General features: G+C 43.1%; 1 protein-coding gene across 7 annotated transcripts in view; it reads right to left on the bottom strand.

Annotated features, from left to right (window-relative positions):
• The window catches only part of FOXN3 (forkhead box N3), a 382,952-nt gene that overhangs the window by 137,051 nt on the left and 219,783 nt on the right, over positions 1–26,118 (bottom strand). For all 7 annotated transcript variants that reach the window (XM_081291238.1, XM_081291233.1, XM_081291234.1 and 4 more), the window contains one exon: positions 21,200–21,315. In XM_081291238.1, coding sequence (XP_081147364.1) covers positions 21,200–21,315 — 116 coding nt within the window. The remainder of the gene's footprint in view (positions 1–21,199; positions 21,316–26,118) is intronic.

A 26,118-nucleotide genomic window follows, 5' to 3' on the forward strand; every position in this document is an offset into this window, starting at 1 on the left:
TAGGTGATAGGAAACAAATCTTCAATTACATTAGATTTGTTTTTAAGCCCACCCTTCTAACTGGAGTGCACACGTTGATGGCCAGTCTGGTCTGCGGCTACCTCAAGTCACCCGCACATAGCATGGCACCCTGGAGCTCCAGCAGTACTGAATAAGTGGACTAACAGTGCAGCTGGCCCAGCCAATGAGAAGCCGGTGGGCAGGTACTTCTGCTTTTGGAAAGATGGCACTTGGGAATGCATCTGAGGCTCTGGACTATGTCATTAAACCACAAAAAAATTTGTGTGATCTCAAATGACACTGCATACCAAGACAGGAGGTGAACTGGAAAGATGACTCTAGTCACTTAATAAGATGGCAGGGCAGGTGTCACCCTCCATTTAAGAGACAAGGAGTTAAATACTTGCCCACATCCAGAAGCCATGTGCTGGCACAGGCAGGGGAAGAGGATGGCCCCACACAAGGCTTCTGCTGTATCAGCTTACCTTCTCCTGCTCAGGTTAGAACCACACAGTACCCACAAGACCACCCAGAAGCAGCAAAACAGGAAAAAATAAGACAGGCTGCAGACCTGCTCCCTGGTGATTCTCCAGTAGAAAGACCACACCAGAGATCACGTGGCCTGAGACACAGCCCAGCGCCTGTCACAGAGCAGGTCTATTATGTGGGTGATAGATTTGTTCTAACACCGATACTAAGAATTAATTTCCTCCCAATCTATAACAGTTTACACACCTTAAAAGATTTGAGTTTTGTACTAAAAAAAAAAAAGTAGGAATCAAAACAAAAACAAACTCCAAGCCTGTTCCCATTGTTTTTTCCAGAATAACAACAGACATGCTCCTTGACACATAAAACTCAGAACACAATAGAAAAAATAAGGGTTTTGTCAGTGGTTCTCAACAGAGGCCACTTTGTTTCCCAGGGGACATACGACAGTGTCTGCAGACATAATGATCACCACAACTTGGAGGGGGCACCACCTGGCATCTGTTAGTGAAGATGAGAGATGTTTCTGAATGTTTTACAATGCACAGGATGGCCCTCCACCATGAAGAATTATCTGGCCCCCAATACCAACAGTGCTAAGGTGAAAAAACCCTGGAATAGGCCTAAAGCTGACCTGGTTGTGCCAGAAGTCTCAAGGTCTTGATGTAGTGACTCAACTCAGGAAGGTTCTAGAAGCTATCCCGCTTCCCCCTTGCTCATAGCAAATTTCAGAGTAACATAAAAATCAACTACTTCTGAAGCACTTCCTTAGCTCCCAGTAAACACAGTTAAATATTTTCCATGGTCAAGTTAGAGGCATGTTCTCCACGTATCCTTTATTGCAAATGCTGACTTGAAGTCTGCAGCTATTCTGACGGGGTAGGTGGAAGTACAGACCAGTTTGTCAATATCGGTGCAGGGGCCAGAAGCAAAAGGGCACCTGGCCTGTTTGGTGGTGAGAAATCTCCAGCATCCTCGAACAAAGCCAATGGGGGACCTCAGCTGCTGCAACTTCTATATGGCAGAAATTTAGCGGAGTTCAAAAGACTTTAGCTCCCTCATTTCAATTTGCCCTGATTTACCTGATTCTCAGACCCAAACCTGTGAAGCAAGAGCAGAGAACACAGGTGGCATGAATTGCTGGAACTGACTTGGGATGTCTTAAGCATGTCACTTAGGTTGCTATTTTCAGAGAGCATGCAGGAGAGGAGAGCAAAGGCTATTTGTCTGCAGGTTAGGGCTAAAGACCAAGTAACTGATGAAAGGGGTGAAATAGAGAAAAACCATAAAATATCTTTCTGCTCAGGCTTCCACAAGCAAATTGTTGGTTTACTCAAATGCTGCAGCTGGAAATCAGACCTATTAGCACATAAAAGGTCATTTGCTAAGCTCACTCGCAGAGGTGAAATGCATCATCTGGGAGATACTAGTGGTGATCACCAGCCAGAGATTCTAGAATCAAGACCACACTCTGCCCCACAGCCGCATGGATTCCTCTTTTTTTTTTTTTTTTTTTTAAACAGAGCTGGGGATTGAACCAGGAGTACCTTACCACTGATCTAAATCCTCAGATCTTTTTTTTTACTTTGAAACAGAGTCTCACTAAGTTGCCCAGTCTGGTCTTTAACTTTGGATCCTCCAGCCTCAGCCTCTGGATTATAGGTGCGTGCCACCATGCCCGCACTGCAGGGATTCCGCAGAGCAAGGAGCCTGTCTTGGCCTAAGAATTCTCGGTGCCTGGGCTTGGATGCACCCAAGGGTGGGACAGTGGGATTGAATGTATGTTAGAACAGAAAACAAGGTTTGTCCAAAAATATATACATAGCATGAAACGGCCCCTTTCTGCAGTGCTGGGGATAGAACCCCGGCCTCGTACATGCTCGACAAGCGCTCTGCCAAGTACAGTTCAGCAGGATTGAGTGCAATCCCACCACTGGGCAACCCCCACCACTATTGCCAGAACCATTTCATCATTCCAAACAGAAACTCTGCACCCATTAAACAGGAACTCCCCACCCCCACCTGCCCTGCCGCCATGGTAGCCTGCCATCTCCATCTGAGTCTGCCTGTCCTAAGAACCCGACACCAACGGAATCACATGCTACCTGTCTTTCTGTGACTGGTTGATTTCACAATATCCTCAGGCCTCATCCATGCCGCGGCACCTGTTAGAAGTTCATTCCTTTCTAAGGCTGAATAATATTCCCTTGTACACATTCTGTTCACCCATTGACCTGTGGATGGACATCTGGGTTGCTTTCTAAACAGGGTGACTTATGTTCTTAGTAGAACAAGGAGTACGGCATAGGAGGAGGAGAATGAAGAACAGACTGGGATTCTGTCACTAGCTCTCCGCGTGATTCCTAAGCCCCCAGGAGATGCAGTGTCTTCACTTGTAAAGGGGACGTGAATTGGACCAGTGTTCTCCAAAAAAAATTTTGGCTATCATCTCCAGCAAGAAATAGACATTTCATTATGAATGAGTTCACACAAGCACACATACATAATTGAAACTAAAGTTTCACAAAACAACTATTGCCCTCTTTTATGTGTATTCTGGTATTTTCTATCCCACACTCCAATTTTTCATTAAAAAGAAAGAAAGAAAAGAGTTTAGTTGCCATCCCTAAACTGATTTTACCACTCACTTGTGAGTGGCAACCCACAAGTTCAGGCACCCTTATTTTAAGCCAGTTTTTCCCAGATTGGTGTCTCTTCAGATATGGAGATAATTGCCACCTTTTTAAAACATGTCTATTTAACAGAGTGGGAGACACCTGAATTATCTTACTACCAAGAAGTTTTAATGAACTTCAGTCCCAAAACTTATTGACCATGGAAAATTTCATGCAGACTCAAAAGTAAAATCCTGACATCTCCTGGGCCTCCCTCATGTACTCCAAGATCCACTCGGGAAACATTAAACTGCGTGGGTCTTTTCAAGTCCAGGATTCTACAAGGACGACAGTGATTCTCAGCACGGTTCTGATGCACAATACTGTATGGAAAACACCTGCATAGTAACTCTGGCTCACAATAGAAGTGACTTTAAATGCTGCACCCAATTCTCCAAGGTCAGGAAGTTAAATATGACTTTTTAAGAGAATATATTTCTTTTTAAAAGAAAACAATTTTAGGTTCAAAGCAAAATGAAAAGTGCAGAGTCCCCAAATACCCCCTTCCCCACATAGAGCCTCTCCCACCAGTGACATTCCACGGAATTTTTTAAAAGCTCTTATATGACTCTGATTCCCCAACCCTTGTCCCTTTATACTGATCTAAAATTTTTGCTTAAAATCCAATTTTCCAAACAAAGCCCAAGTAAAATGCATTAAAGACTTATGTTTAAGACTTAAAACTTCTAGAAGAAAGCATAGGGGGAAAGCTCCATGATGTTGATCTTGGCAGTGTTTTTTTGTTTTGTTTAATGTTTCTTTTCTTTTGTTTCTTTTTTTTCTTTTTTTTTTCTTTTTTTTTTCTTTTCTTTTTTTTTTTTTTTTTGGATAGGACACCAAAAGCACAGGCCACAAGAGCAAAAATAAACAAGTAGGAGGAGGTCAAACTAAAAAGTTTCTGCAGAATCAAGGTAACAATCTATGAAATAAAAGGCAACCTACAGAGCAGAAGAAAATATGTGCAAACCTTATCGCCAGTAAGAAGTAACTATCTAAAACATAAAAACTACAACAATAGTCAATAACAATGATGATAATAGAAAATGGGTAACAGACCTCAATGGATATTTTCCCAAAGAAGACACAGAAATGGTCGACAAATACATGAAAATATGCTGTACATAGTGATGATCATCAGGGAAATGCAAATCAAAATCACAATAAGAGGGGATGGGGATGGGGCTCAATCGGTAGCGCGCTCGCCTGGCATGCGTGCAACCCAGGTTCGATCCTCAGCCCCACATACAAACAAAGATGTTGTGTCCGCTGAAAACTAAACAATAAATATTAAAATTTAAAAAAAAAAATCACAATAAGACACCCTCTCATACTTGTTAGGATGGCTTGTATCAAAAAGTCAAAAAATACCAAGTGTAGCCGGGTACATGCCTGTAATCCCAGCAGCTCAGGAGGCTGAGGCGGGAGTATCAAAGTTCAAAGCCAGCCTCAGCAAAAGTGAGGGGCTAAGCAACTCAGTGAAACCCTGTCTCTGAATAAAATACAAAATAGGGTTGGGGATGTGGCTCAGCAGCCGGGCCGAGTGTCCTTGAGTTCAATCCCCAGTACCTACCCAAAAGTAATACTAATAAAAATACCAAGTGTAGTACAGGATGTAAAGAAAAGGAGACCCTCACACATTATTGGTGGAAACACAAATTAGTACAGCCATTATATGGAGGCTTCTTAAAAATTAAAAATGGAACTGCCATGAGCCCACCTATGGGTACACAGCCAAAGCAAACAACATCCCTATCTGGAAGAGACACCTGCACTCCCAAGTTCACTGCAGCACTGGGAATATAACAGAGTCGCCAAGACGTGGAAACAACCTTAGTGTGCACCACAGGTGCCTGGGTAAAGAAGCCTTACCAAGGAAGGAAATCCTGACACGTGCAACACCGTGGATGAACCCAGAGGGCATTACGCTAAGTGAAATAAACCAGGCCCAGAAACGCATATACTACATGTATTACATGTGAATCAGGATTAAGTTGAACTCACAGAAACAAACCAGAATAGTGGTTAGCAAGGATCAAGGGGTAAGGAAAATGGGCAGACACTGGTCAAATGTATAACTTGCAGTGACAACACCGTCCACAAAGTCTGGAGACCTAATGTACAACACAGTAATTGTGGCTAATAACATGGCTGGGGAGCAGCTCAGAGGTGCAGCCCGGAATGTGAGAGGCACTGGGCTTGATCGCAACACTGTTTAAAAACAATCATCATCACCATCATCATCAATATCATGTGCTGATCAATATATTATAGGCTTGGAAATTTGCTGAAAGTGAATCTTAAGTATTCACTACAAACGAAAAGTTGACTGTGAGATGACGGGTATGTGGTACCTGGACTGCGGTCATCATTTCAAACGTCAGATTGGGCACCTCCAGTAGATAAAATTTTTATTTTTCAACTACACTTCACTAAAGCTGGGGAGATGGAAAGCCAAGGAAAAAGAAAAAAACTCCCAGACCAATTGCAAAATGGCCCAATGGTCCAGCACATTAGTTTCAGTCAACTCTTCCAAATTTAGTATCAACCCTACACTTGTTTAGATTACTGAAAACATTCTCATGTGCTGCATTCTGCCACCCACGTGGCTCATTCAGCTTGGCAAATACAAACCAAAATGACCAGCAGAGTTTACCTGCAATCCAAGCCTTACCTTAGCAAATAGGTGATTTCAAAGCACTATTCTGATGGTTATTTTGAGCCTAATTTTTATATATTTGGGTTAACCAAAATCAGACAAGTAGTTCCAGAAGAATCTTCATTGCTCATTCCTTGACAAATAAAATTAACTTTGTGTCTTTAATCCATTCTGTGACTTCAATGTCAAAGAAAGGGTGCTAATTCCATTAATTCATTTGTACTTCACAATGTACAATATTGGAGATTTGGGCTAATGCTTGGAATTTTTTTTTTTTTTTTAATATTGCACCAATCGCAGTGGCACACGCCGGCTGAGGCAGGAGGATCACAAGTTCAAAGCCAGCCTCAGCAACGGCAAGGCACTAAGCAATTCAGTGAGATCCTGTCTCTAAATAAAATACAAAATAGGGCTGGGGATGTGGCTCAGTGGTCAAGTGCCCCTGAGTTCAATCCCTAGTACCGAAAAAAAAAAAAAAAAAAAAACCAGATAGAGAAAGAAAAAGAAAATATATTACCTTAATCACAATGATTTAAAAAGAAAACACACTCAAGCCCAAAGGTGGTTAGCTCATGGTCAGTTCTCCCTAAAAACCCATTTTTCTAAATTACATGTAAGAAATTATATAATTGAAGTATGAATACTCATTGCCATGGATGACCGAGTATTTAAGAGGAAAAAACAAAACAAAACCCTGATTAACTCTAATTGTAGAATTCATGGGCAAGGAAGCATTTTAATACCATGAACTCTGAACTTTTTCCTTATTAAACCGTCCATATGAATAATCCCCCAAATCATAAAATTTGAATCACCAGTTTAAGAAAATATTATGACATTACTGCTGACCCCACCTTTACTTTTTTTTTTAATAATTTTTTTTTAGATGGAGATGGACCCAATACCTTTATTTTATTTGTTTATTTTCAATGCGGTGCTGGGGTTCGAACTCAGTGCCTCATGCGTGCTCGGCAAGCGTGTCACCACTGAGCCACAACCCCAGCTCCCACCTTTACTTTTATACTCTAAAATAGAAGTGATCTGGGGCTGGGGATGTGGCTCAAGCGGTAGCGCGCTCGCCTGGCATGCGTGCGATCTGAGTTCGATCCTCAGCACCACATACCAACAAAGATGTTGTGTCCGCGGAGAACTAAAAAATAAATATTAAAAAAAAAAATTCTCTCTCTCTCTCTCTCTCTCTCTCCCCTCTCTCAATCTCTCTTTAAAAAAAAAAAAAAAAAAAAAGAAGAAGTGATCCTTGCACGCACACACACCCTGGTCCTTCTTGGCTCCCATCCCCCCACTCAACCTCCCTCAGCAGCTCCTCCATCTCGGGCCCTCTCTGCCCCTACCTCCCCCCACCCTGCCTCCCGTGGCCCCCTCCAATGGCTTTTGCCCCATGTTCTCCACCCCCAGTTCCCAATCTTTGCCTCCCATCCCCACAATGCTACAAAACCTAACTTGCCTTTTTTAAAGTGATATGTTCTTCCTCCTTCCCAAGACTTCACTCTTCAACTCTTAGATACCAGAGAAGGTCTCCATAAAAGACAGTGACCGCGAGATGGCAATTTAGAGTGGGAAGCATTTGGGCTCTGGAGTGACAACAGTGACATCTGGCTTGGGTCCCAGCAGCTCAGCCATATGCAGGCATGTGATTACCTCCGTTAGTCTCCATTCTCACAAACATGAGACAGCAGTAAGGCCTCTCTCATCCGATTCTTAGATGAATTATGAAGGACTGCACAGATGACATCTGTTATATTAAGCCTGGCACATAGTAGGCATTCAAGAAATGCTTAGCTGCCTCCCATCCCAAATGCAGATCCAAAGCAGGCAGCAGGAAATAAATTTAAAAGCCTTAAACAATCCTCTAGTGCTAAAGAGCTTACTTTCACAGTTCATTTCTTAGAAGTCTAGAATATCGGGTAGGAATAGATTTTTGTTTTACTTGACATCAAAGAGTTGTATTAGAGAAATTTAGTTGGTTTTCTTATAACTTTGACTTCAACAACCCTGATGACAGAACATGCCACATCTAAGAGATGAGGGCAAGAGGGGGCGGTGTCAGAAAGAGGGAACTTCAAAGGGCTTTAATAAGAATAAAATTCCATTGGCGTTACCATATGTCCAACCTTCCTTTCTCTAGAAGACTCCATTAAAGAGCTGGGAGCATGGCTGTGCAAGCCAGGGGTCATCAGGTAGCCAGGAGGGGGACCTGGCCAGGAGCCCTGAAGCAGAACCCAGGTCTGTTGCACCACAGATGTGCAAATTCTGAGCACATTTTTGAAGTCCAAAGAAAGGAGATCTTCTGTGTTAGCAGGTAGGAAGGGCCACATCTGGGGGGCTTTCTTCCTAGGGGATGAAAGAACTATGGCAAGAGTCCCTGGGAGAGAAAACTAAGATTGGGAGCAGGGAGGAGCCGGCTTTGTTCTCATCAAAGAAGAAAAGAATGTAGGGGAAAGAAACTAATGAGTTACTGCCAAGAGATTTAAGCCGGGATTATGTATCTGGTAGAGAAAGCACACAATTGACTGTTTTGCTGGCCTGTGGTGAAAACTTTCCCATTATGACTTGGGGAGGGGAGCTCCAGTCCCTCACCTTTCAAGTGCCTATTTCCCAGTCACAGACAGAGAGCAGAGGGAGGCTGATTTTCAAAGGAGCAGGGAAGGAGACAAAGCAGGAGCGCTCCTGGCCCGCTTCACCTGAAGCACATTTGCATTTTCTATAGCAGCTGCAAAATGTTCAGTCCTCTGACAGTATCTGGTGCCCTTGGAGTCAACTGCCTGGAATCTACAACCTTTCCATCCCAGGGCAGCCTAGTGGGTCTCTTAGGCTTCAAGAATGACCAGGTCCAAAGAGTCAGGCTTCATGGACACCCAGGGGCACAGCAGGGCCCTGGCTGACAGATGCAGAAAAGAGATGGAATCACTACATTATCTTCAGAGGAAAGGGACACGGAGCTGGCCTTATCCCTCCTCTACCCACAAACACCCTGGGCTTGTCTGTGGCTGGAAAGGGGAAGAGAGTTGCCAATTACTCCCAGCATCCCTCACAACTCCAAGAAAATACTTTATGCTCTTCTCATAACCTGCACTAGGTGTTTGAAAGTAATCACTGTTCAATGTCTCCAGAAGCCCACCTCTATGCAAAAGTGAGTTTAAAGGCCAGCAAGAGAGGCAGTGAGCTTGCAAAGGGGCCTGGTCTTCAGAGATCCTAATCTAGTAGAGAATACAGAATATAAGTCTGAAACATACTTTATGATGCACAGCCATATACCCAAGGACCAAATTGGTATGCTGCACAGGCAGAGCCAAGACTTACGCAATTGTCAAAACAGAGTCTGGTGATGAGGAGGAAGGAGAAATCACACTCATTGATTTTCCTTCTTCTTCTTTTTTTTTTTTTTTGGGGGGGGGGTTACTGGGATTGAACTCAGGGTCACTCGACCACTAAGCAACATCCCAACCTTTTTTCGTATTTTATTTAAAACCAGAGAATCACTAAGTTGCTCAGCATCTTGCTGAGGCTGGCTTAAAACTCGTGATCCTCCTGCCTCAGCCTCCCGAGCCGCTAGGATGACAGGAGTGTGCCACTGCACCCAACTACATTCACTGATTTTCTATGGGCCAGAAACAAGAAATGGGCATTTTACATCATTTCACTTAATTTAATCCCTACCACCCTCCTTTGAGGCAGGTATTCCTATATCACAACAAGAATGACAGAATGGAGGCTCAGAGAGCTGAGGTCATTTGCCCAAGGTCGCATAGCTAGGGAATGGCAGGCAGGGATCTAAGTGGAAAGCCTCTTTCTGAGATTTGCTCTGGGCCTGGCGTGATGGTGGTGGCCTGTAGGAGCGGGGAGGCATCCAGGAGACCCTCTAGTCCCAGGCTGTACCACTGCAGGTATGTGGTTCTCAGGTGATGCGCCATCATGTGCAGCGGGGAGAGGCCTTGCCAAGGCCACCAAGTTCACTGGAGACAGGTGCAGGTCTGCCTCAGGCTTGACAGCTCGGAAGATCTTTTTCTTTTTCCTGTGTCCTTGCTGTTTCCCCCACTGGCCTCCTTCCTCCAGGGAAGGTCACAGCCCCTGCTTCATCTGCAGGACCAACGGGGTCCTGCTCCACACCAAGGCCAGGCAGGGGGAAGGTGGTCCAGATGAACTCCCAGGCCTGGCCAGAACCTGTGCCTCGATTTCTCCAAAAGTAGAAAGGAAGGCGGCAAAACATTTCTACCTTAAAAGAAACCTAAGATCAGGAACTCAGCTCTCCATATACCTATCACTCAAAATCTCTCTAGGCCAGGTGTGGTGGCACACACCTGTGAACCCAACAAATGGAGAGGCTGAGAAAGGAAGGATCTCAAGTTGGAGGCCAGCCTCAATGACTTAGCAAGAGACTGCCTCAAAAATAAAATGGTAAGAAGGGCTGGGGATGTGGCTCCATGGTCAAGCGCCCCTGAGTTAAATCCACAGTACAAAAAAAAAAAAAAAATGTAAAATAAAGGTCCATAATTTGGAGGGGGAAGAGGGGTAGAGAAGAGGGAGGAGAGGAAGGAATGGCAAAGGAGGCAGGGAGGTGGGGGAAAGAAGAAGAGGAGAAGGAGGTGTTTTTTTTCCCATTTACTTTTACTTTTGCCAAACAGTGTGTGTGCTGGGGTGGGAGCCACCAAGTTCCTCCCACCAAGTTCGTTAGAGAGACATGGGTAGAACAGGGAGCCAGTAAACAGGCTTCAACCAAAACTTTCCACTGGCAAGTCAACAACAGTGCACATGTCTCAACCTGGACTAGTGTGATTAAGCAACCTGATCTCAAAGATAAGGATTCAAAATATGTCTAATGGTTTAGGGATGTTTTATCCAGATGACTTTAAAATGAGCAAAAGTTAATGATGAGTATGGAATTTCTGATGCTTCCCACGCTATTTCCGCACCTTTCACACACATGGCAGAGTCTCAGAGATGGCCTGATAAAGAGGACTTGGCATACAAAAGGTTAAGAATGTGACCACAGACTCCAGCCAAAACCATGTGACTCTGCAGGACAAGGACACCAGCTTGGCTCCACACAGCAGGCTTACACAAAGGGTGGGTGCTCTCCTCAATCATTCAGGAGGTAAACAACAGGAGGAGGTCTGCGTGAGTTGATGGACAGCTTTTGGAAATGATCTTCTGCTTGGCAAAACACTGCAGTGATCATTTTATTCACAAGGAAGGAAACGCAAAGAAGTGTCACTAAATTGGGAATGGTAGGCATAAATCACGAGCAACCAACTTAGTCCCTTAACATCCAGAGAAGATGCGACCTCTCACTTTGGAGCCACCAAGCCCTTCATGTTTGGTTTCCACCTTGCACAGTGGGCTGGGAAAATGGCCAACGCCATGCCATGGGAGTGATTCCACTGGCGGCTAGACTCTGCACGTCTCAAGGGCTCGAAGGGAAAACCTTGCCATTCTTCAGCCATGGTTAGACTCCACTGGCTGTCTAGCTTCAACTAGCTTCCCCAGAGGTAGCTGGCATCCAGCATCATCCTTCCTCCCAAGCACTCCCCTCTGCTGTGTGTGTGGTACAGTGTTAGATGCTGTTCTGCCAGAGACCTTCTAATCTGGCTGTAACTTCCACCCTGGATGGAAACCCCTCGGGGCTGCAATGCTTACCTTGGGGAGGTGTTCTTTTCCAGGAGGTTACACCTTCCCCTTCTGCAGCAATAACACAGGACCCCTGTGGCAGCCCTAGGCTTTCATGTGCCCCTTCCATCTAGACAGAAACTGCCTGGAGAGGTCTGATCCACCCTGAAAGTGGGAATGCCTATCTTCCGGTAAATGGATGGAACTGGAGACTATCATGAAGTGAAATAAGCCAATTCCCCAAACCAGTAGCCAAGTGTTCTCTCTAATATGCAGTTGTATATTAGAGATCACAATAAGGGGGGGGGGGCGGGAGATTAAGCTCACTGGATTAGACAAAGGTGAATGAAGTGAAGGGGAGGGATGAGAATAGGAAGGATAGCAGAATAAATAATCAGACATTACTTTGCCATGTTCATATAATACATGACTAGTGTAACTCCACATCATGCACAACCGCAAGAATGGGATCCTAATTAGAATAAACTATACTCCATGTAAGTAAAATATGTCAAAATATAGTCTACTGTCCTGTGTTATGTAAAAAGAACAAACAAAAAATGGGGGGTGGGGTGGAGTAGGAATGCCTACTCACCACATCACCCACTATCCTTAATGAACCTCTGATACCATTTGACCAACAGAACTCTCGGCTGATTCACGGCAAACTAATCTTTTCATTCTACCTTCCTTTTTCATATCTTTCATGAATGAGGGGTTCCACAGTCTCATCTAACTATTTACAGCTCTACTTCTAATCCCCCTCTTTTTCAATCCATAAAATCCTGAAGTATTTAACGTAACCAGAAGCTGGCAATAAGGGGCGGCTCAGACCTGACAGTGGTAGATTTATATTTATTATTATGATTCAAAAAAAAATCTGTCATTTTTACACTGCTGCAAAACAAAGAAACTGCTGCCCGTCTTCTCACTGATTTCCTGCTTTACACCCCCCCACACTCCAGTTCTTTTATATTTCTAACACAGAGATCAATTTCTCCCCTCCTGGGAAGGTGAGGGATTTGACAACTCTCCAGAATGCAGGTCAGGGAGGCTTTGCAGGTATTTCCCTCCCCTTCTAAAAAAGCCTAAAAGGCTCTGACCAGGGATCTGCCAGGCCCTCAGCCGGCTCCCAGAGAAGCAAATAAACACTAAGCAAATCTGAAAAGATTCCAGACCCCCACTGGGTCCATCAACACCTCAACTTTCTTCCCAGGAGGTATGAGAAACAGGCAACTTCTTTGTTATCCATCATCTCAGGAGTTAGATCAACAAAAATTTATCAGTAGGAGACTTAAAGAGACCCTAACACTTCTGTTATTAAAGTGTCAACCAGAGAGAGCAGGGGCACCCCAAGAGCAAAAGATGAAAAAGCAACTCTGCAGGGCTCCCTGGGCTACCGGTACCACTTAGTACCTGGGTAAAACCTACAATCAGCCCACCTGCTTCAGGATTAGCCTTTCAGAGTGAGAACACAAAATCAGAGTGGAGAAGGAAGCACAATATTCGTGAGATGCGCCTAGTGCCTAAGTGTCCAGAGGGGCTGCTTTCTACTTAAATAAAATAATGTAGGACTGAATGAGAATTAAATGTACAATGGACAGCCCGCTGAAGGGGAATGCTGGGATTCAAAGTATTCCATAAAACCAACTCTGAAGATACAATGAAGTCAACAGATAATATGATTTGATATGAAAGTTAAAGTACAGTCAATAGTATAAATGGGCACTGTGTTTTTGAAAAAAAATAATAATAAGAGTGCCCTCTATAATTGAATCCTTTTCTATTATGGGCCCCCTCCAATTTTTTTGACAAATTAAAAGGGTTATTTGGCAGTACTATTATTAGACAACCCTGTTATTCAAACCCGTTAATTTAGCATACCCATCTACAAACTCACCACAATGAAGCTTCTTATTGATTTTTTAAAATTTACTATTCTCTAAGCAAAAACCCAGTTTTAACAATCCTTCAAATACATAATACCCCACCCTTTTAAGTTAAACTTACACAAACAAGTGTGTTGAATACGAGGGGCATTCAAAAACAAATTTATGATTTCCATCAGATCTGTTGCTTACAAGTAAATGGAAGTGTAATAATGATACAACTAATCTAAAGCCTCTCGTTCTTTTTTATGCTTGATTGAATTAAAACATAAAATAATGCAATAATCTAACAATTAAACTCCTCCCCTGTGAATTAGAACTGATTTTATTGTGGTTTTGCAGTTCTTCTGCCAACTGCTAAATGCACTATACCCTGAATAACCAGAATGAAAGATGTCTTATAAATTAAAAAATTATGGGATCCTATCCAAGCCATGAACAAGCTATTCCTTGCTGTGTGCAAATTCAGCATTTTGAGCGGAGGAATTAACACTGCTATGTTAACAAGCTTAACATTTTAAGGATTTGCTAATCTTCTAATTGTTTAAAAGGATGAGTTCCCCAAACACCTCAGTACCTTACCTACCTCCTCCCCAAGCATTTCCCAAGCCCCCCACTACCATGCCTTCAGTCAAAACTTGTGCACCTGCTAAAGAATGAGCATGCACAAGGCCCTGGGTTCAGTCCCCAGGTTCAGTCCCCAACACGAAAAAGGAGGGCAGGGTGGGTGGAGGGGTTGCTGATGGTTTAACTTGAATCTGCAATGACCACTCTAAACAATTTCTACATCCCTAGCAATATTACTCCATGTAGGCATTTTTTAAAAATTATAAAGACAAAGAATATGAACTGGGCAACAGGAAAGATAAAACAAAACCTTTTGCTGAGTTAACACTAAACATTGACAATCTTCAGTTAGAACCTCAACATGGAGAAGACCAAAACCTTTGGGAAATCATGAATGTATTTGGGGCAGGGGGCTCATTAAATTACTATGAAGAAACAAAGAAAACCATAAAAAGCTAAACAACTATTTAAATGTCTGAGATTTTCCCTTTTTTGTTGTTTGTTTTTTTATTTTTTGTTTGTTTGTTTTAGGTGAGAGCAAAAGAAACTTTCTTGAAATGCTTTTGCAAATTTTAGAAAATAAGTCATCCAAAAAAATCTTTAGATACAGATCATCAAAATCTTGCAGATTTTTTGACCCCTGTACATGTTAAACGATAATATATTCAAACAAAATATAAAACATGACCATTATTTTAAGAGTGAAGATGCTTTAACAAGAAATAGAAGGCACATCAGAAAACGAAAGGCCCCTTCCATCCCTCATTAGAGCCCAAGTGTGGCAGATCCATCACACAGACAAGGTGCTAGGATTTCTCTGGAACTACCAAAAACCACCCTACAAAGCTATACTGGTCAGACTCACAACAGAGAATCTCTACTCTCTGAAAACTGATCATCCAGGAAACTCTCTATAAACCATGTGGTATCATGAATCACAAAACCTGTTTCCCAGCTTGGTGTGGGGGCACACGTCTGTAATTCCAGCTACTCAAGAGGCTGAGACAGGAGGATCACAAATTAGAGAACAGCCTGGGAAACTCAGTGAGACCCTGGACCAAATAAGATGTAAAGGGTTGGAGTAAAAGTCCACAGTGGCAGAATGGTTGCCTGACATGTGTTCAACTGCCAGTACCAAAAAAACCCTGCGGGAGGATTAAAATACTTTTCTGCCAATTGATTTTGAATTAGTGCCTATGCCAGTAAAAATATTACCTAAAATACAGATATATACAATTTTTTACAATAATCTGTCTTCATAAACGTTACTATGACTGCATCTATTATTTACAGAGCTCTTATCTAGTATTATTTAAAATTAGTACTGATCTAGTAATATTTAAATGCCCCATTATAAAGTATCAACATCATAGAAGTTAACCCTGGGGGTAATCCCAGCTGCTCAAGAGGCTGAGGCAGGAGGATTGAAAGTTAGAGGCCAGCCTGGGCAATTTCGTGAGACACTGTTTCGAAGTAAAAAATGAAAAGGGCTAGAAATGTATCCAGTGGTAGAGCACCCTGGGTTCAATCCCCAATACCAAAAAAAAAAAAAAAAAAAAAAATCCAACAGTTAAAAATCACCCCTGGGGAACAACCTTTTTATTTAACCATCAGACACTGAGAAAAAGTTAGAAGAATTATTTCCTTAAAAAGTTGGTGGTAGTGTACATTAGAACAGAGTATAAAATCAGAAGCCAATTTGGCAATATCTATCCAAAGCCTTAAAAATATGCCAATTGTTATGGTTTAGATATGATGACTCCCAAAAGCTCATGCGAGACAATGCAAGAAGGTTTGAAGGAGAAATGATTGGGTTATAGCCTTAACCTAATCGGTGAATTGATTAACCCTTGATGGGATTTACTGAGTGTTAGTTAAAGGCTAGTGAGGTGTTGCTGGAGGAGGTGAGGCACTGGGGGTGTGGCTTTGGGGTATATATTTGTATCTGGAGAGTGGAGTCTCTCTCTGCTTTCCTGCCACTCTCTTGCACCATGATGCCTCACTTTAAGCCCTGAGGAATGGAGCCTGCTATCTGTGGATTGAGACCTCTGAAGCTGTGAGCCCCCAAATAAAGTTTTCCTCCTCTAAAATTGTTCTGGTCAAGTCTTTTAGTCACAGCAGCAAAAAAAAAAAAAAAAAAAAAAGCTGACTAAAACACTATCCTTTAATGAAATACGCCACATCTAGGAAGGAGGGGCATTGCTATGTGCTACATATTAGAACAGCTCATCCGACTTTTCTGAAGAGGTGCAGGCAAAACATCCAAAATTAACATCCTCCCTCCTCTTTCCAGATCTAGATTCTGAGATTCACAAGCCAGACCCTGGCAAAGCTGATCTGGCCTTCGTGCCCTGAGCTCAGCGGGGGGGGGGGGGGGGGGGGGGGGGGGGAACCCTACAAAGCACAGCTGAGTGCCACTTCACAAAACTCAAGTTCCAGAAACTGTGGCACCTGAATTATGGTGACGCCCCCTGTGACCCAGCAGAGGCTCCAGAGAGCGAGCCACATTCATGGCTCAGAGAACACTGAAGAGTGCAAGGGGCAGGTCCTCAGGGTTCTGTAAGGTTGACAGGCACAGGCAAGAGGCAAGAGGCAACTGCTCGGTGAGGCAGCGATTTTACTCCTTTTACACCAAAAAGATTTGGATATTTGAAAATTGATATAACTGGGCTTTGGAAGCTGTTTTGTTTTAACCAATAAAGTTCCAAAGATAGCATCGGGAGTTCCTGTATACCCTCCCTTTGGTTTCCTACAATGTGAGTGTCTTATGTCATGATGGGACATCTGTCACAACTATGGAACCCACACTGACACATTACTTACAACTAAATTTCACAGTTTATTCATATTTTACTACTTTTTCTCTAATGCCCTTTTTCTGTTCCAGGATCCCATCCAGGATCATTTTCTACACTGAGCCATTACGTCTCCTTGGTCTCCTCTGGTCTGTAATGTCTCTCAGACATTCCTTGTTTTGGATGACAAATTTGAGGAATGCTAATTGGCTATTTTGTTTGGAGAATACCCCCACCCCACCCCCACAACAAAACCACTGTTTCATGTTTTCCCATGATGAGACTAATGTTACGGGTCTTGGGGAGGAAGACCTCTGTTATGATCTGGATTAAAAGTGTCCCCCAAACAACCAGAGGCTAAGGACACTGTGGCACAATGGTGACACATCTATCTGACTCCAAAGGCCCAGATGCTAAAGTATCTTCCTTCACCATTTGCTCCTGCCATGATATACTTTCTGCCATAGGCTCAAAGTGACAAGGCCAAGCAACCATGCACACAGAACTTTAAACCCATGAGCCACATAAATCTTTTCTTTTGATTTGATTTAGCTCAGGTATTTGTCACAGCAGCAGAAAGCTGACTAACCCAGAGGTGAAGAGCTAAGTTCGTGACATCAAACAGACACCTAACAATATCCATCACTGTGATGTCAGCATTGATAGGTAGGTAGTGGTTGATAGGTTTTCCCACTGTAAGCTTACCTTCCACCCCTTCCCAAATTCTACTTTTTGCAAAGAAATCATTATGCGCCATCATTCAGAGAGTGGGGAATTATGCCCCACCTCAAATGGAAGAGCAGCCACATAAATTATTTGAGATTATTCTCTGTGGGAAATGTGCCTCTTCTCTTATTTATTCATTTATATAAACATGGGCTCACAGATACTTGAGTTGCAATATCAGTTATAAGGCAATAAGATGTCACTTATTTCATTGCTCCAATCTTCCCAGTTGAACTAATGGGAGCAATTTAAGGATGGCCCCTGCATCCTTTGGATGCATCCCCTTCATCTTGTGTTTTGAACATTTTCTTACTTTCTGCTTCTCTTCATTTGACCAAAAAATGCCTTCTTTAAAGAAAAGGCAGCTAGGAGCTGGGGTGGTGGCTCAGTGGTAGAGTGCTTGCCTAGCACACGTAAGGCACTGGGCTTGATCCTCAGCACCACATTTTTTTAAAAAATGAAAATAAAGATATTGTGTCCACTTACAACTAAAAAATAAATATTTTAAAAAAAGAAAAAAGAAAAGGCAGCTAAGGATTGAATTAAAATTCTTACATCAAAGTCCTAGTCTCGGGTACTCAGAATGTGACCTTATTTGGGAACTGGGTCACTGGAGAAGTTAAAATAGGTCATCCTAGAATAAGATGGGCCCCTGATTTAACATGACCAGTGTCTTCTAAGAAGAAACAATTTAGGGACAGATAGCACACAGGGAGAATGTCACCATGAGGAAGAAGGCAAAGAACAACAGGATGCTTCCGTAAGCCAAAATGGCCAGCAGCCACCAGGAACCAGGGGCAGGCACCAAACAGGTTCTCCCCAGAGCTTCAGAAGGAACCAACTCTGCTGACACCTTCACATCAGACTTCTAGGCTCCAGAACCATGAGGTGACAAATTGCTGTAGTTTGAGTCACTTGGTTGTGGTACTCTGTTATGACAGCCCAAGGAAACTAATCCAATGGCTAATGTTACTGAGCTCTCTGCGTTTCTATTAAAAAACAATCCACAAATTGTTTTTTGGTATCCAAAAAAAAAAAGGGAAGAGAATAAAAAATTAAGAGTCAAGGAGCACCCAGCAGACATCTCACAGGGCACACCAGAACCCAGAGGCACGAGCCGGGGGTGGCACTATTTGACTTTATATTTGGATGCAAACAAGGTTTGGGGCTGTCTTTCCAGATTCCTCATCTTCCCTACAGCTTCCAGCCACCTGCGGCTCAGTTCAGCGTTACCTGCCAAGCACACCTGCAAGTACTAGCAATAACTGCCCATCTGGTTAATCACCACCTTCTCCAGCATTCAAAGTACAGATCCACAGAAGCCAAATCCTTCCCTGGTGACCTTCATGGCAACAGGTGATTCCCAGCATCACAGTGGACCTGGCCAGATCATGCCAATTCAGCAAGTTTTGGTCGCAGTTCAATGACTCACCTTGTTCCACTCCCGTCTTCCTAAAGTCATGCCAACAAGTAGCCTGGTGGCTTAGAGTTGAGTTGAAGACCACATCACTGTGAGCCATAGGAATAGCAGACCATCATCTAGTGTTTGGTAGCTTTAGTACGATTTCACAGATGAGAGACTCTGGAAGCAAACCCCAGGCTCTCAGAGGAAGGCATGAGGGTCTCCAGGGAAGACGCAGCGAGGGCTCTCAGAGTCAAGGCATGGAAGAAGCAAGCTAGAAGCTGACCTGTCATCTCACCCCACACTCAGCGACCTTGACGGAGGTGAAATCTAAGCACCTGCATGGGTACGTGGTAGAAACGCTTTCCCCCTCATTCAACTGGGAGAAAAGAACCGCAGATGATAGAACAGGACCCGAAGTATTTGTTTGGAAATTATTTTCCCCATAAAAACCCTGCTTTGTCTGTATTTTTATGCCTATATTAAAAATCAAAATGAAGTCGTTAGGCTGAGGCCAGCTCAGAAAGCCTCCTGGCTGAGTACACATTCCTCCTGCAAGCCTCAGAGCTCCACTATAATCCCTCAAATTATTAAATAATTACTGCGTTTCCCTTGGGGTCACATTTGGCAACAAAATACTGACCTAAATGAACCAACGATATGACCTAGTGAATAACACTCATGTTCTTAACTTCCTAGAAGCAAAGGGATACGAAATACTTCTGAGGCAAAACTGGAGAGGTAAGTGAAGTGTATTCCCTGCCATTTGGAATGTGTGTGTGTTGGCGGGGAGGGGGCACAGAATGACAAAGGAACATGCAAATCCAGAATCCAGGAAATACTTCAATAATCAGGGTCCTCTCCCCCAACAACCCCAAACATTAGCAATTTTCCACTCCAGTCCCAGTTCCCTTCCATTTCAGGAGTGGCTACAGCCACAAGGAGAAAACCAAGCATATGGCTCTGTCCTTCTGGACATTTCTACAATGTCAGCTGGGCTGCTTTGGAAAATCCCATTTTATCTCCTACAGCTATATGACCTCAAGTTGTCATTCTGAATAAAGTATGCTTCCCCTGATTTTTATGAACACAGACAAAAGCTGCTACAACCTTTTTTTTTTTTAAACCTTGCAAACCAACTGTAGTTGCTATGTAGGATTATTTGTTTCTAAGGCAACAGCGTATATCTAAGTACTAATGGCCTGTCCTTTTGCCAGGCAACAAACAGCCTTGTGATGCAACTGCACCTGTCTCGGCTACGCGTTACTATGGAGACACTCCAGTTGCTATAGCTACCATCACGCTAATCGCCTAGCAAACGCAGACATACAGCAGTCTTCTCAGAGAGCCCAGCTGTTCCTCCCCGTCTCTTGCTGAAGACTGATTGTCTAGGGCCTGTGATGGAATGCTTCTCGGCTGAGAGGCACAAGAACTTCATTAATGCCATTTTGGAGGATCACTTTGTGCTGCCTCCTGCAGAACCAGCATCAGACCAGGAGAAGCATCTGTGAGAAGGGGACTATAAAACTCCAGAAATCTCTTGACACCATGCCACTCCCAGTTAACATAAACGTGTAGTCCAAGGACAAGTTCTCTTGACTAGGGTAGCTGCCACAAAAACATTTCTATACATACATTTCTAACATAATTTTGAAATATTGAGGGATGCACTTAGGACCCAAGCACCATGTGTAGATAAAATCCACTTTAAAATGCTGTTTCATGTCATATGTCTCTTTCTTTGAATCTAACGTTAACATGCTTTTTCCAAAAAAAATGACAATCTACTGAACCCTTCACTCTGATTATATATTAGTAAAAATGGCACTCATGACCTCAACCTCCCAACACATGGGAGTGAGGAGAGCAGAGGTCTCCATTGTCCCCTGCAGTTCCTGAAGAAGCAAACACCAAGTAACCACAACAAACCCATCACTTAGGAGCACCGTCTACATGGAGACCAGGAAAGACAACAACCCAGCGAGCCTTCTCACAAGGCCAGCAGACACTGCTCAGGGCAGGCGAAGATGGCATTGCTCGCCTGACTCATTCCTGTATGTTTATCCCAACAAAACGTGACACCCAGAGATATGAAAGCTGTCAGCTTTTCTTTGTAAATATTTCTACTCAGGAAGACAATATTTTACCACCATGAAGCCTTCTGGAAACACTGTTCCTTGGGAGGAGCAGAAGCGGTAAGGTTTGCAGGAAATACAACAATGGATATGCCTACTAATAATATTTCATTTCTTTCTCATTTATCTGCAGTTATTTTTGAAACCTCACGCAGCCTATGAAATTAGCTGCAGTGCCTGCCTTTGCCAAAATAAAGCAACTTCAGTAGATCCCCCCAAAAGAAAAAAGGTATTGCTTACCTTTGATATGCCTGAGGAGAGGTGGGAGGTGGGTGGTAAGGTGTCTTTTTCAAAGCCTGAATTAGATTTTGTCTATACTCTGGGTCTATGCACCATAACGACCCTTTCCCAATACTCTGCAAAGGAAATTAAGATACAAAAGCATTAATACAGAAGTGCCAAGTATTTTGCAGGAAGGAGATATACAGCTACTACCCTAGTTATTTTTAAAAAGCTTCTCATTTATTTATTGACTGTTGGCCAGACTTAAATATCATCCTCAGACAACAAAACACCATAAAATGCTTTTAAATCTTCCTCGTATTAAGTTTGACAGACCCAGTGAATGTCATTACCAGATTATGCTGATACGATGATAAAATTTTCATAGCCAAACTACCCCCAAAAGAAATCCTTTATGATTTTTCAGTGTCAACACTGAACAACAATATGAATTCTCTTCTAAAAATCTTTAATTTTGTCAGATTTCAAATGTTGAAGGAAAAAGAGCTGAGACACACTCAAAACCTATCTCTGCTCTAAAAACTAGAGTTATGTTTTTACACCACATTGTATCAGTGCCATTTAACAAAAATGGAAAAGTTAGTCCACTTGTTTTTTTCTTTTTTTTTTTTTTAAGAGAGAGTGAGAGAGAGAGGGGGACAGAGAGAGAGAGAATTTTAATATTTATTTATTTTTTAGTTCTTGGCCGACACAACATCTTTGTTGGTATGTGGTGCTGAGGATCGAACCCGGGCCGCACGCATGCCAGGCAAGCGCGCTACCGCTTGAGCCACATCCCCAGCCCCTTGTTTTTTTCTAACTTCTCACAAAATGCTTGGAATGGATTTGAGCAATTATCTTCCCCAAGAAACAAAAGATCCCAGGCACCATTGATAACCCTTAAGCCAGAATCTGGCATTTATTTTTTTGGATTCCTCAGTTCACAGTAATCTGCTCCAGCCTTAAGAGTTGAATCTTTAAAGAAGTCAAATTTTAAAATGCAAATTTCCTCAAACTGTTCCGTGGAGATGAGGAAGTTGTCCTGGAGGCCCACTTTGGGGCTGGCTGGAGGCATTTGGTCTACGATCAGCATATTTTTAAAAATGTTAAATCCTGCCTCCGTGGCCACTGGAGCTGGCAGCAGGCCAATGGGCAGTGCTCTGTAGCTGCAAGCTTTCAAGTGACCCAGTGTCCCCAAATTGTTGATGTGGTTGATTTGTAAATATTTACCGATTTGGAAAGAAAAGAAGTTAAATTACTTAAACCTGCGTCCACTCCATGCTTTCAGCCACACACTCCCTTATTTTCACAACTGTTCCACTACAGGAAGATTTGTGCTGTCTTCCAACATTTAGAAAGCAAACAAGAAAAGCATTTAACGACCATGAGGGGGGAGGGGAGGCCTAGAAAATTCCAGAGAAGGAGAACCAAACACAAGTTATTTTCAAACATGTATAAAGAAGTTTTTTAAATTCTGTGTTTCAATCTTCAATTCACCAAACAGTTTTCTTACAAACCTTATTTGTCCACAGCACCCATGAAAATACTATCAATAACACCAGCAAACAGGGCAACCAGAAATCATCAATTTTGCAGCTCTGAGAACAGGGGAATGGCACAAAGCCAGGGTCACAGGCTGGCACCTGGGGCCACCCCAGGCACCCAGCTCCAGCTGCAGTTCTGACCCCAGACACAGGTCTGGGTCAGGTGGGCCTGTGTTATGATAAATGCCAAGGTTCCCAGCTTAATCATCTGGATGTTGAAAGCCTGGAAGACTTCAACCATGGAAAATACAACAGTCCTATCCTGGCCTTCCCTTTCATGCATTCATTTTCAAATTCAGAATAGTTCGGGGACCTGATGAGATTTTCCATGTAAAACTGGTAGGCTACCCAGGAATATGCCCCGGAGCTTCCATCTTTCCCTGTGGAAAAAAAAGCCGTGCAGCACACTTTTTAAAGAAAGCCAAAAGGTAAGGAGTGGGGAGGTGTAGGGAGGGGCAAGGGAGAGCAGGATTTAGCACAAGTGGATAAAGTAAACAAACCGCCAAGGCATGTCAAGCTCCTAGAGCATGGCGGGGCTGGCCTGACCCCACCATCAAAGGCTCCTCTGGAGCCCTGGGCCAGGGGACTTCCCTTCCGGTACCATACAGCATGGTCTAAACTGCACGGAGGGCCATCGCTGTCTGCAATCCAAACATTTCTGCAATGAGATTGTCTCACTTCTGGAAACCTAAGAGCTTTGGGTTTTATCACAGTGGCTCTCAGACTAGAGGAATTTAATCTTACACCAAAAATCCAAGGACAAAGCAAAGAAGGACAACTGGCCCTCTCAGGTAAGTAATGATAAGCCAATGGTTCACTATGATTCACCATTGTTTAAAAACTAGATGGAGTAAATCCCCAGATTTGTGCAGAACTGTCACACAGTAACTGATCCAGGTGCAGAGGGGCAGGCAGGGAAATGGTAAGAACAGGTGGTCTGGGACCTCAGAAAGTCATGGCTTCCTCACTGGTGGAGACATATACAAAGCCCAGGATGGCAAGACACAAAATCCTACCACAGTGGCTGCAACTTACAGGCAGCCTCATGTACCTCACCTTTTTTTGTTTGTTTTTGCTACCAGAGATTGAACCCAGGGGCATTAGACCACTGAGCCACATCCCCAGCCCTATTTTGTATTTTATTCAGAGACAGGGTCTCACTGAGTTGCTTAGCACCTCGCTGTTGCTGAGGCTGGCTTTGAACTCACGATCCTCCTGCCTCAGCCTCCCAACCTGCTGGAATTACAGACATATATGACTGGGCCGGCTAACCTAACCTTTTTGACAAAAGAAGGGAGACCAAGTGTGGCTGGACAACGTTTCATTAAATCAAATCTGAGGAGTCTTCAGCTCCATCAGTGTTAGGATGAGGGCCCTCCAGCAAAGTGCCTGCATGCATGAGCTGCTGGCCTGGCTTCAGGGAGCTTTTCAACATTCTAATATCCTCCTTTATTTCTGCACTCCCTTTATCTGTCTTCTCTGCACACCACACCCCAGGCACAAGCTATCATAACTCTTCCCCTTCTTAGTAAGCCAACATCAGCCATGAGTAAGTAACCCCCTCCCTTCTAGAAGTTTCCTTTCACCCAGGTCTTTGGAGTGTGATTATCCAGCCAAGGTTTAATTCCAAATTTGGTCAGTACTTGTGGCCAAATGTACTCCCAATGTTCATTAACCAAAGAAATGTTCTCAAGCTTTGGATCCTAAGTAATGGTTCCCACCTTGACGGGTCCTACGGTTTACAGTAACAGGATTTAGGAATTGCTGATATTTACAGACCAGACTCTAATTCAATATATCTCACACTTAGAACGCTGGAATTCCAAAGAGAAAAAACAAACAAATGAAATGCTTCTTGGGGACACACTTCTAGGGACTGTCAATGCCAACAATTCCAGGGCCAGCATCAGGCCACGCTTGGGGGGAGCCCCAGAGGAGGCTAGGCGAGTACCTCATTTGTAAGTCTTCCTGGTTGCGTGTAGCAGTTCAGAATAGTAAAAAGGTTTACTTGACAATTTTTTAAAGTGGAAATGTGCAGAGGATACAGTACTCAAGTTTCTGAGGCTGCGGTACTGAATGTCCCTTGCAGGGGAAAGAGGGTGTGATTTGATTTTAGTTGCACAATAAGCTTGAGACTCAGAGCTTTTACAGAAATGTCTGCATTTCAGATGAAGGCAAGCATGTGCAGTCTTTTTTGTTTGGAATGGAAATAACTATGAAGGCCATGCACCATTAAGTGTTAAGGAATCCACAATAATAAAGGAAGAAAAATGTCATTTATAGATACATTTTCATTATATATAAAAATAACATTCACACCCTGAGAGAAAACTACTGTGAATAAGGTAGAAAATGAGGCCAAGTTTTTATATTTTTTTTAATTAAAAAGCACCTGGGGAATAATAGCTCTGTCAATAATAATAATAAAAAAAAGTACACAAGAGGAACAAGAAAGAAAGAGGAGCCTATAGTATATACAGACTGAAGTGATAAGTGAAAAACATCTGCAAAAAAACAACTAAATTAAACTCTAAATCTAAAGGTATCATCTTTCCATGGCCTCCAGGGCCCATCCTGTGGTTCATACCTCTATCCCACGTCCCCACAGCACTTCAGACCTGCACTAAGGCACCTGCTGGTCCACGTGACACTGGCCTCACATTTGGGTCCCTTGGTTAGACTGAGGATTCTAGAGGAAAGACACTATTTTTTTAAACACTGTATTTCAAAGTGTGCTATGATACATTCATGGTCACAAAATCAAGAGAATGGGTCACAACCGCTATTTGTTTTAATGGAACAGAACAGAATCAAATAGAATAGTCAAGAACAGAAGAGATGCACAGTCATGTACTGTGAAATTCGTGTTTGTCCCATCTGGTAAGTATGTGTACACTGAGCCTGGAGTAGCATACTCCTTGCTGGGAAGCTGGGTCAACATTTGGTAAACGCTGGTCCAAGACAATGGATTCCAGGGTTCTTTTCTTTCTCACCACTTCTAAGAATAAAAGCCTCTCCCAGCAGGAATGGAGGGCATACTCAAATGTGAGGCTTAGGGCTGCACTTGAGGAATAGGGGGGACAATAAGGCAGAAGCTGCATCAAAATAAAGCATGAAGCTAAGTACAAGTTCTTCATGCATTTAAAATGATACCTGTAGCCATGTGTGATGGCGTACAGCTGTAATCCCAGTGATTTAGGAGGCTGAGGCAGGAAAACTGCAAGTTCAAGGCCAGGCTCAGCAACTTAGTGAGGCCCTAAGAAACTTATGGAGACCCTGTCTCAGAATAAAAAAAATCAAAAGGGCTGGGAGGTGGCTCAGTGGTTAAGCACCCTGGGTTCAATCCCTGGAATCAAAAAAAAAAAAAAAAAAAGAAGAAGAAGAAGAAGAAGA

The sequence above is a fragment of the Spermophilus citellus genome (genome assembly GCF_964194105.1).
Source record: "Spermophilus citellus genome assembly, chromosome: 4".
In the NCBI taxonomy this organism is placed as follows: domain Eukaryota; kingdom Metazoa; phylum Chordata; class Mammalia; order Rodentia; family Sciuridae; genus Spermophilus; species Spermophilus citellus.